The sequence below is a fragment of the Neophocaena asiaeorientalis genome, unplaced genomic scaffold (assembly GCF_003031525.2).
Source record: "Neophocaena asiaeorientalis asiaeorientalis breed wild unplaced genomic scaffold, Neophocaena_asiaeorientalis_V1.1 scaffold451, whole genome shotgun sequence".
Taxonomy (NCBI): Eukaryota; Metazoa; Chordata; class Mammalia; order Artiodactyla; family Phocoenidae; genus Neophocaena; species Neophocaena asiaeorientalis.
The window spans coordinates 914,465-927,416 of NW_020171819.1; the positions used below are offsets into that span (position 1 = coordinate 914,465).

Sequence of the window (12,952 nt, forward strand, 5' to 3'; positions counted from 1 at the left end):
GAGTTGAGATAATTTTTCCTTTTAAAAATGTAAGCATCCATATATATAGTTTTATAGGTATTTAAACCTAAAACTTGAAAATTCAGAGAACTCTTACATGAACTAATCTAATTTTGTGGCATCTCTTTCTAAATAAAATGAATAATCAGTAGTTGTATTTGCCCTTTCCTACACTTTGGGTCCAGTTTTTTTTGTTGTTTTTTTTTTTTTCCTTAGATTTATTTACAGTTGGAAGATACTATTGGAGTTCTTTTAAAATTTTAGAAGTGAATAAAAATCTATCATGAGACAAGCATCTTTTATAAGTAGCACTGGGTTATGCCGTTCCCCCAGGCAAATTGCTAGTCACCGGCTAATAATTAACCTTAATAGCCTGGAACAAATTATTCTCATAATAAAGATCTGACCATAATAAAGATTTTAAAATGATTTTTCCTACCACTTTGGAAAATAAAATATTCTTTTTTACTTACATTTTATAAAATATTTGGAGACTTTTGAATATGTATACTGGTGAGATGAACTTGATATCTATACAATCTAGCAATTAGAAATAAGACTATATCTGATATCTCTGAAAATGATGACAATCTGAACAATGAAAAATTCAAATATACATTTGCTTTGCCACATAACTACTTCACTGCTGGTGGATACATGAAAGAGGAACCCATACTATTCTGGCTGATGCCCAGCTCCCCAGGAATTAGTGGGATATAGTGCTGGACATGACGTTACCTTGAGTACATGACAGTCAGCCCCTAACCAGGCTCTGATTCACAAGCCTAGGAGGTACTCGTTTAAGTCCTTGGGTAAGATATGAACTTGTGGTAATTGGGCCATTTTTGTCGAATGTCTCCACTGTTTTTTTTCTTTCCCAGTCTTGTTTGACTTTATTGGTGGTGTTGTTAAAAAAAAAAAAAAAATAGACTGGGCAGCCATAGCTGCTGATCATCTTGGGAATATTGAATATTTTAGTGTTTTGGTGTCCGAGTGTGTGTCTGACAGGGCCTAGGAGCAACTACGTCAGAAAGGTACTTTTCTGTTTTTTTTCCTTACAGAGTGGTAGGCAGAGTCTGGAGCTGGAGTTGGCTGTCATGTCCAAGTCTGTCTGCTTTTTAAAATGTTGTTTGTTTGTTTGTTTGTTTGAAATTGGAAGGGTGAGATGAACTGCAGTATAAGATGGGCTGTTTTGATAGAGCCAAGTCATGATACCACTTCTTTTCAATGTTAACATGAATAATTTGTTGTATTTTTCATTCCTTCTAAAGATGCGTTACCTTACTGCATCCGTTATTATATTTAAAAATATGTTAAACAAAACAGCAAATGGAGTCCATCTTTGCTTCATTCCATTTACTCAAACCCTATTAAAATTAATTTGTAGCCAATGCTTTCTTGACTGTAGGTTCAAAATGATTAAAAGTGAATAGTAATATATATATCCATAAATTTAGTATACTTTTTTAATAAAAAAGTTACACATGCTGATATGTGTTCATTTCAGTATTAAGACTGCAAATCATGTGGTAAAACCAAAGGACTCAATTTAAAAATTGTTAGAATTTTATTTTATAACCTAAATTAATTAAAATTAATAATACTCAAAAGCAAAATATAATTATCAGATCTCATTCTCTTATTAATACCATGAGCAGGCAACTCCAGCCATGTTTTGTAATATAATTATGAAATTTTTATATGTGTGTAAAAATAAATTTATGGCAATTTAACTATTCTTATTCTGGTTTTCCTCATTGAGGCTAACTATAGTGATAGGAGACATTTGTTTATGCATAAGAAAATAATTTACTACCTATTTTAAAATAAAAACTGGACTAAAACCCCACAGCTCAAGAAATGTGGATAATTAAAATTATTTTCCTACAACATTACTTTTTTAAATGGCAGTATAGACAAGAATTTTGGGCTTCATGTGCATGAAAAGTGAAACTTTACATAAATAAAGCTTGTTAAGAAATGGATTGGAATGTACATTAAGTCATTTCTTCTAAAAGCCACATAACTAACAAGATATGAAAATCTATAAAAGTGGTTTATAAACTAGAGTGAGAGAGAGAGGGAGATTTCTCCCTTCTAATGCTATTTTTATAAAGGTTACCCAGTCATTAATGTGTAATTCTTATTTTGCACTGTCTCAGGTAGAACTTGAGTCTCCTGTCACTATATGTAAACTCAGATGTCCTAAGAGACTACGTATTATCTGAAATTAGCCTCTGCTCTCCCAATGGCTGTTCCTTGCTTACTACAGATATATATAAATCTGTGATTTAAGCTTTTATTACACAGTGATTCCATTCTGCCACTATGACCAAAAGTACCTGACTGCTGATCAAATTCTCTGTATTCGTTTCACCTTTTTCCCCCAATCTCTGTTAGGTTCTGAGCTCATGCCCAAAGCGCTGTCCACCAGGATAGTGGGAGGCATTTGGTGGTTTTTCACACTTATCATCATTTCTTCGTATACTGCTAACTTAGCAGCCTTTCTGACAGTGGAGCGCATGGAATCCCCTATTGACTCTGCTGATGATTTAGCTAAGCAAACCAAGATAGAGTATGGAACGGTAGAGGATGGTGCAACCATGACTTTTTTCAAGGTAAGTCCTACTGGTTATCCAAAATTTATGTATTAACATGATAGAATGCCAACAAACCTTTTTCTATTAATGAATTTAAGAGTATAGCAACATTGTTATTTGTGCAGAACAATCAATAGCATATTCCTCAGGTGGTGGAGAGGTATACAACTAAATATACGACCATCAAGGCAAAACATTTTAATACTTGCAAATGACAAGGAGTTGTTGCTTTATAAGTATTCCATTTTTGTTTGGAGGAGAATCTGTAAAAAAGTAAAATTATTTTTCCCCAACAAGGTTTTATCTTTGAATGTAAATAAATAAATTTACTGAAAATTGAATAGCAGAGTCGAGTCAGACTCTACAAGGCGTGGGTATTCCAGAAGGATAGAATGATTACATGTAAGAATGTTTTCCATACAGACATTTCTTTCTGTTATGATGAGACAAGGTCAACTTGTTCAGAGCCCGTAGAAAAAGAAGGAAAATAAGGACTGGTAGAAACAAGCAGAACCAGTTCCTATTCTCTGGACATTCATCCATCTAATATTCTGGAAGGCACAGAATCTCAAAATGGGCTACCCCATTGAACTTGCAATGGTTTGCAGTGGGACAGCCTGTGGAACATTTAAATGGAAGGTGTGCTTGCACCAAGTTCCAAGCATATAGAGTATCTTGCCCTCCTCTTTATTATTCAGATCTTCTCCTTGCTTCTGCTGATCTCACTGGGCCGGAGTAGACCCAATGAGGAGATTCCATTTTAGGGAATCAGTATCACTTCATAATTTCTTTTCTATTTTACTAAGTATTTTTATGTTGTTTGTAGTTTGGGCAAAGTTTTAAGCCTTGGTATTTTCCTTCACTGTTCACAGGAATGCAATTGGCAGTTCAAGTGGGTAGTAGAAGTGGTAGATGTCTTTTCTTTTAAAAAAATAACCGACTCAAGTTATAAAACAAATTCTTTCAACATTCAGTAAGTGCCTACTGAGTACCAGAAATTGTACTACATGTTGGGTATGCTAGAGCAAATAATATCGAATTCTCACTTTTAAGAAGGTTATAGTTTAGTTGGAGATAGGGAAGACTAGACCTAGGATCATATAACTGGGTTTTACTTAACTTTGCCAAATAATTATGCAACTTTCTTTGTAAAAATTCTTACCAAATTAAATCGGCTTCTTTTAGGGTTCTGGAGTACACCAAATACCCAAAGAATGAGATAGATTGATTGTTTAGTCAAATCTATATAATTCTTAAAATTTAATTACTTTCAAAGAGAATATTTTTTATGCCTAGGTTAAAGATTGGATGCATATTTTTTATTCAACTGGAAAATTATTATCATCTAATCAAATTTATTGAATAATCAAATATGAACAAAGCATTATGATCAGTATGGTGCTATTTGTCTATATTAATTGCAATTGATCAATTTTCCCCAATTGAATATTTAATATTAATAGATTGTTTTTCTCATAAAACACTTTTTTTTAAATAAAAAAGAAACCAGCTGTTGAAAATTCTAAGTGTACATCATCGGTGTCTTTAACTTTGCTGGGAGTGAATATGTAATGCATTTAAATTGTTACAATATTCAAGGGAATTTTGAAGTTGACTTTGTACAATAATACATATAAAATACTAATGCAAGTGATTTGATACCAGAAGTAATTATTTCTGTTTCACAAATACTTCAGAGTTTAAATTTTACTTTTATTTTCTAGAAGGCTCAAATATCTTAAGTTTCAAAGCTCTTATATACTATGAGCAAGGTATACCTCTGGAAAATCAATGTTTAAAATTTTTCTCCTTTTCCCTGTCTTTAAGCTTATTTTCTCCCTTCTTTGTCTTTCAAACTTCTGTTTTGCTAATTCATTTTTTGTTTAGTTCAGTTGCTCTCTTGCAGTGTCATTTTGCCTAACTTCACTCTTCTTTGCTGTTCACTTTTCTTCTTACTCTCATCTCTTTTTTTTCTTTCTCATACACACGGGTGCCTCTAGCACCCAGAGAAAAGTGACATGAAACAACTTTTTGTTTCCAACAGCACACTTTCTTTCTGTAAAATTGAAGCCTTTGGGAATGTACAATTGTCACAATAAAAACCACACAGTGATAATCACTAAGTTGACAATTATGTTGATAACTTTATCACATGCTGAATTATTACTGTTGAAATTTGAAAACGCATTAGAATTTAAAAGGATACAATAAATGTTGATTTTTCTTTAGTTATTTTAGTGTAGCCCTAAATGATACTAATTTCAACCTCATATTTTGGCTTGTTAAACTATCTACTTACACCAGCCGTTGGTATGAAATTAAAAAAAAAAAATCCCTAGCAATCTGTAATTGAAGCAATTGCATGGTCATTTTGAAATTCTACAATGAATCCAAAGACTATTGTGTATAGTCGATTTACATCTGATACCATTCTTTTATTTCTTAATTAACAGCAATGCATACAAACACTCTAGGAAGCACCCTTAAGGCATTGATTTCTAAAGGAATTTCCGTCCTGTTTTTACTAATTGAACAAGATCTGCTGTTAACTCATTATTCTGAAACAGCTCAGTTCCAGAAAATTATTTTAAAGAATGTTAAAGTTGTGTTACTACAAGCAAGAGCTGGCTCAAGATACCTGGCTTTAAAGGGGGTGAGTCTTCAGTATTGCAAAACACAGAGTTACACCGCCATTCTACAACATTGAATAATTCCTCTTCCAAAGAACATACTTGACTTTGTTCATTGACCTTACATGTATATTGTCTTCAGGAAGAGTTCATTCTTCTTTTCTTCTATATCCATTACACTCCACACAAATTCTCTCCAGGGATAAATGTAAAGCCATGACTGGCAAAATAACTCAAAATCGAGCCGATGGTCCTTCTTCAGTACAATAGAAAGCTATGTGACATCACCAATATGTTCTTAATTATATTTAGATAATAAAATTGCTGAGGGCCCAAGGATTTTATTGAAAAACAATAAAGTAGGGTCAAAACATTCTCAGAATCTGGGAACTTGGTGCAGCAGAACTGAAATCTCACCCCAGGGCTGAACACTCTATAAATGTCACCAAGCAACAGCACATTCTTTCTCCTTGAAGTATAACTTCAGCTATAGCTATATAAAAACTATATAACTCAGCTATAGCCTGTAGGTGTTACGATCTCTTCTGAGAATGCCTGTATTTTCAAAGTAAGTCATATGTTTTACAAAATGATGCTGAAATCACCTTGTTTCTATGCAACTTATGACTCAGGTTTTTCAATTTATACAAATTCTCTCTCTGGGTTTGGTCTACCTGAAATCTCTGGCTTTGCCACATATGCTAATATAGTCTGTCTTTCCAAAAGGTATCAAAGGAAATGCATATCCTCTTTCATGGTTATTAAAAAAGATTTCTGCCACATGTTAAAAGGACATTTAAATGGTATCAGATACCTAATGTGAATCACTTAATACTTCTGAACACATAGTCTACAATTTGGAATAGTTGCTAAGAGGGAAAGAAACTGTGGAATTAGGGAAACCTGAGCTTAATTTCAGACTCCACCACCTATTGGCTGTATTTAGATGAGACACTGCCCCCTTGTAAACCTCTGACTCCTCATCTCTAAATTAGAATGACTAACAGAACCATTCTCACAATTTTTTTTAATGTTAAATGAAAGCTCTACATGATATGCTAAGTGCCTAATAAAAGCTTGATAGACATTATAAATTATTACCATTACTAGAATACATGGCTAATTTTTAAAATTCAGAATTTAGAATGATGTTAAACGTAGTCAAGTAAATTATGTTTCTATGACCCACAACTAGATAATTTTAAAATAGATTTTAAAAGATCACACCATGTTTATCTTATTTAAATTGCTTCATTCTTCTCATTATTGTTGTCATGAAGAAGGAATAATTTGATAAGTGAAGTTTTTAAAAAATCTGAGGGGACAGTTTTCAGAAGCTATTTTCTAGGCTATGTATTGTGATATAGTATATTGAGATGCAATTCACAATTCTTTTGGGAATTTATGCCACATCACAGGTAAAGGGAACTTTAAAAATTATTTAATATGAAAAAATGTTCTTTCTTAATTTTAACTTTTTTTTGTAATGTAATAAATAGGATGTCTTATTTCGGCCAGTTTCATCTTGCATCGTATGCTCTCAATTATATGATATGGATGTTCAGTCTTAAGAATACATTTTTATTCAATAAATATTTACTTATCTCTTACGTGGAAGGGATTGCGTTGAACCTTAGACAAATATTGTGCATCTCCCAGCACCACCCAACACTTGTCTACCTCCTATATATCTTTCTATTTCCTTTACCACCATCCTGGTTCAGAACAGTGTCATCTCTGTCCAGGGTTTTGCAACATTTCTCTTTCCCAATTTTTTTCCCTATTGTTCTCTACACTCTACAAGGTGACTTAACACCCTCCAAAATCACCCCGCTTCTTTGCTTTAGGATAAGAACCTAGCTCCTTATCAGGTTTACAAGGCACATCATGGTCTGGCTTCTTTTTATTTTTTAGCCAGCTGCTCTCACACTCTAAACTTCAGCCAGACTGGTTAGTCCGTGTCATATGATGTCTACATGATACACCTCCTTCTGTTATGCTTTTCTGCCCTTATCTACCAACCTAATTGGTTATATTTTCTTTATTCCTTGGATCCAAATTCAATTAATCCAGGCAAATTTTCTTGATCCTTTCCCCTACCCAAATCGACCCAGTCTGGGTAAGGTACTCCTTTTTTAAATTCTCTGAGCACTTATACCTCAGTTATTAAATTATCACCCCAAATTGTATTCCATTAATTCTTCTGTTTCCATACTACACTGCACAGCACAGGGACATGAATTGAATCTGTATCATTTACACTTGGATCTCCAGTTCCCAGCACAGACTTTGCATGTGTTTTGGGCTCTATTAGTTAACAGTTGCCACAATAATGTTGCTTAACAAATGACCGAAAACTCTTAGTGGCATGTAACATAAACCTTCATTGAGCTTATAAGTCAGCTATCCTACTCCTAGAAATTTGGAGGCCCAGAGGCTTTTCTATTAATACCTTTGGAACAGACTCTATTTCTGCTAAGCTTTTTTGGCCTTTAAATATATCCAGTTGAGTTCATTTATAATCTAAAAGCCACACCCACAGTTCATATTAAAATGTGCCTCTCTCTAGACTTAATCATTGCTACTTCGGGCTAGAAGCTTTTTAATCCAGAGGAGAAAATCTACAAGGCATTTCCTTAACTTTTTCAGAGGTTTTAACAAAGCACCTCAAGGCAACATGCTTAATTTGATTTTTAATTAAGGCCTGAAGCCATGTTGAAACAATTTTGAGAACTTTTACTGGCTGGAGACACTGAAGATCGCAAACAATTTTATGACCCAACCGTACAAATTCTAGCTCCTTCATATCACCTCTAAATTCTGTTTGAAAACTGCCCAGTTCTTTATAAAATTATTTCCCCCTCCTCCTCTTTGTTGTTCTTCTTATTGTTAATAGTCTATCTCTTTCTTGTACTACCTTATCCTATGTAGCTAAATTTACCAGCTGGTACTTTGAATATTATGTCAATTTGTCTGAATATTTCTTTGTCCAAATCCAGATTATTAGTATGTTTTCTATCTTATAAGTTACTATAAAGCACACTATAAAAATATTATTTCCCCCTAAGTTTACAGATTCCCATTTTCCCAACCTCCCCTAATGATTTCATTGTCATCTGTTATCAGTGTTTCATAGTTAGGTTTCCTTTAAGGTGGCAACTCACTTTTTTAAAAATCAAATTCTGTGCAGTTATCTATTGGCGCAATGAATATCGCATTCATTGATGGAACATCTATGACAGATGTTTTAGGTAGAATGTGTGTTTACTTTCAAAAGTTCTCTGCTCTGTAGAGAGCTAAAAAGTTTTCTTCAAAATACGTAGCCCTCTGTGGCATTTCCGTTTTAACTTTGGGTTAAAAAGTCAATTTATTCAGAAGTGTATGAAGTTTACAGTGTTAGGAATGCAAGCAAGTGGGTTAATCCATGGCGGGGTGGGGTGGGGGGACGGTAGTTTTATTTCTTGTTACTTAGCAACAAAGAGGGTTTTATTTTGTTTTGTTTTTGTTTATGCATAGTTTCCCTCTTTAGAAGAACACAGTACATTGTAAATGCCAGCTCATTAATCTTCACGGCCACCCCTAAGGAAGGTAGGAAGCAATTATCATTATGCTCATTTAACAGATGAGGAAACTGGGCCATGGAGAGGTTAAGTGACTTATTAATTATGAAAGCAATAGCCAAGGGACTCATAGTATCAACAATAAAAGTAATAGCCAAAGACATCATGGCATATCCATCATTACTCAGAAGAGCTAAGTGCATTAGTCATTTTGGCTCACCTACGTGACCTCAACTGCTCGATCATATTAAGGTTTTAAAACATTTGCCTTAAGCCATTGGAGCAGATACAACTATAACACGTTCTTTATAGTCTGCTACTTATTCTGAGCTTATCAGTTCAATGGTCTTCTAAAATTAAATTATGCTGGGGTGACAGTATAGGTTTGTAAGCCTGAATTGCTGGTATGGCATGCCTGTAATGATTTTTTGAAAGCTTGAGTGAATTTTGCTTCTTAAATGCCAAAAGAACATAAATAATTTTTGAGTCAAGGGATAGAATGTAAAAAGTTTATTGCATATTAATAAATGGATTTAGAAACACCATTCATTAGATATTTTTTAATTTCTGCAAAACATAATTTTTGTTATTTTTATTTAGAACAGTGGTGATAATTCAATTATAATATATTTACTATAAAGAGATTTATACATTAGAAAAGTAAAATATCAACATGGCATCTGTAGTTACTTTTCAGATTGAAAAGTGTTTTCTGAAATAAATGTTTATTTCCTCTTATATTGATGGTAGAATACTTGGGAATTTCCATTTCACGTATTCAGGAAATTGACCTACAATAGTTTTTGAAGATGGGAAAGATATTTGAAGTTAGTTTTGAATTTATTTATTTTTATTGTGATATAATCAACATACAGAATTTTGTAACTTTAAGATGTACAGTGTTTTGAGAAATTTATATATTGCAATATGATTACCAGTCTAACATTAGCCAATGCCTCCATGACATTAAAATTATCATTTCTTTTTTGTGGTTAGAACAATTCAGATCTTGCTTCTTAGCAACTTGGAAGTTTATAACACAGTATTGTTGACTATAATCACTATTCTGCACAGTAGGTCTCCAGGACTTATATTTTTTTCTTTTTTGCGGTACGCGGGCCTCTCACTGTTGTGGCCTCGCCCGTTGTGGAGCACAGGCTCCGGACGCGCAGGCTCAGCAGCCATGGCTCACGGGCCCAGCCGCTCCGCGGCATGTGGGATCTTCCTGGACTGGGGCACGAACCCGTGTCCCCTGCATCGACAGGCAGACTCTCAACTACTGAGCCACCAGGGAAGCCCCAGGACTTATTCTTTAAAAGACTTTTATATTTTATATAACAAATTCCTCGTTAAGTATGGTCGTTGCAAAGAAAAAGTTCAGTAATTATTTGCACATTGATAGAAATCAAATATGTCTTTTATTGTGTACCAGATTTACTACTTTATATATTCTAATCATTTTCCACCATTATCCAGAAGGGTTTCTTTGACAATATAATAATTAGAAAATTCACTATGGTACTTAAGTAGCATAGTAAGTACAGGGATTATTTCTTAAATACTTGCTCATGTAAGAGTTGCCCTGTTTATTTAGGTGTTACTAACCAGCCACATAGCTTTGTTTTTAGGTAATTTTATTTACCTGGAGTCAGTTTATGCTTAGTAATGACAACCCCCTTTTCTCCTCAATAAGTTAGAAACAAAGGGTCTCAAATGTTAGCTTTATGTCTCACATGGGGGATATTGTCCCTGTGCCAAGAAGGTAATTTAAAACTCAAATATTAACATAAGCATAGATATATTACCATCAAAGTTTTGTGATTAAAGTTTTTGGTTTGTTGATAGAAAAACAAATCCCTATGCATGCATCATAAATTCTAGACCAGAGCCCAGTAACACTAGTCATACTGACTACTTTCTCAGAATCCCCAGTTAAAGCACTACTTTAACTCATAGGGCTAGTTTTTTATCTACCAAAGTCCTAGGAAATATGGCAATCAGTAGAACTAGATAGCATGTACATCATATGGAAATACGGTCTTGTCTGTGATTGACAGTATACCACTCTGATGAGTAAGAGACTATTCTTGATTTTCATATCAGTTTTCCTTTCTCAGCGGATGGAGTCATTATTTTGTCCTATTTGGATAGATCATCCACTAAGTTTCAAACATCTTTAAAATATCCATTTGTTTAAATCAGTAGTCTCAACCTGTCTGCACAGTAGAACATTAGAAGCACTTGGGTAGCTTTTAAAGAATACCAAGCCCCACACCCCTCTCCAAGTCAAGTAATTAAGACTCTCTTGAGGTAGGATCCTGGGCATCTGAGTTTTTTGTAACCTCCTCTGGTGATTCTAATGTGCAGAGAGAGTTAATTTAATTTGATATTTAAATAACCTCTTCTTTATTGGCAATAATAGTTAATAACTGATTGCATCTACTTCCATTTCTTTCATATTAGGGTGGGCATTCATCTCTTCTGAAACCCAGACCCCAGAAAATATTAGAGGCATGAAATGATAACTCTGCTGACCACATTCTTACTTCTTTTGAATAATTTACCTGAATTGCGTTTAAAGCCTTTTTCAACAGATTTGCTGAGAATAAATAATCTAATTACATCTTCACTTTTGATAACATTCCTGGAGGCCCCCAATAGGAATGCATAAGAATTGTCTTGTAGCAGTATGAAGAAGGTTAGAGCTTTCTCCGAAAAGTATGGTGGGGTAAATCCTGATTTTTGCTTGTGTCTCTAAAAAGGTGAGAAAATATATGTTCTATGGGACTTGAGCAGTGAATATATTCACCTTTCCTTTATAAACTTTTATTGCAGTTTCTTCTATCATGGGGGGCGCACAGAGGGGAAATTAAAGAAGAGACCCATAAAGGAGCATATTAGAGTATTGGAAGGATTGTACATGTGACTTTTGTGTTTTCCTAAGCAGGAGGAGATTAAGAAGAGGTGAAGTACTTCACACTATAGGTAAATATTAAGTTAGGTTCTTTGAAGTAGTTTGAGATTTGGGCTTAGGTAGTTTTCTTGCCTGAGTTTATTGTTCGATCCTGTAATATTTAGTGAACTACTGTCACTCCTTTCCTTGTTGTAGAAAAAAGAATGTACCTATATTAATGGACGGGGCTAACTTATTACATAATTCTAATTGAAGTCTTCCTTTGTGTCACTTGATAATTCTTCAATATCCCCCTGCAGATCTAAACTGAAACAACATGTTCCTCAAACATGACATTCTGCTCTATCTTGGGGGATGGAAAAACAAGATATATTTAGGCTTCCAGGCCAAAATCTGTTCTAGTAACTTGCTTGCAAGTTACTAACCTGGGTAATAACTCCATGGTTATTTAGAATAAATAGAGACTTCATTTTGAATTTTTTGTTTACTTCGTGTATTCAAGTTTGTGGATAATTTACTTTTTAAATTTTTCTACATACTTAAATGAGTGAAAAAAAGCTTTATGTGATTGAACACCAGTGTATCTGAGCAATTAATTTAGATTAATATTATTACTGAAATTTTCATCTCTTCATGTTGATGTGTTCTTCCTCAGACACTTTTTCTAGAAATCTAAAAAAAATATCTCACCAAAGATTTTTGTAGCCATATCATTTCTCTAACTCTCCCAAATTATTTTTTTTTCTATGAATGGTGTCAAGGTATTGGTGTGGGTAATGGATTATTGTTAATATTAGGTTAAATGATAATATTTTGTTTAATATTATAATCTGGTATTTTTGAAGTGTTTTTGTATTCTTTTCAGTGCCTCTTACGGCTTTGATATTAATTAGTCAAGTTTGAAATATTTAAACCACTTCTTTATGTTGCATTTAATTTATTGGCAGAGTAAGGGGGTGATTTTTACCCAAAGAGGTTGTCTCCCTCCCCCATCCTCAATTAACACACAATTTATTGTATGTGAGGCCTGATCCTATGTTTATTACAGGGATTTGCATAAGGCCTACAGAAAACCAACACCATTTTACTGTGTTCCCATTGCAAGAAATAAAATGGTGCCTTTGAGGAGAGCTGCTTCATCGGACACTAGTTTAGCATGCCAAATTACAGCTATCAATGGTGAAACAGCAGATGTGAAGGCTAGTTGGCATCAGAGCATATGAGTCAAAGACTTTCCTATGGGAAAGA

At 33.9% G+C, this 12,952-nt stretch overlaps 1 protein-coding gene across 3 annotated transcripts in view; it reads left to right on the top strand.

The window, feature by feature from the left end:
* Window positions 1–12,952, top strand: part of GRIK2 (glutamate ionotropic receptor kainate type subunit 2) — a 626,810-nt gene that overhangs the window by 517,165 nt on the left and 96,693 nt on the right. For 2 of the 3 annotated variants that reach the window (XM_024739236.1, XM_024739246.1), the window contains exon 13: window positions 2,401–2,618. The exons of the other annotated variant lie outside the window; for it this stretch is intronic. In XM_024739236.1, the coding sequence (XP_024595004.1) occupies window positions 2,401–2,618 (218 nt within the window). The remainder of the gene's footprint in view (window positions 1–2,400; window positions 2,619–12,952) is intronic. 3 annotated transcript variants of the gene reach the window in all.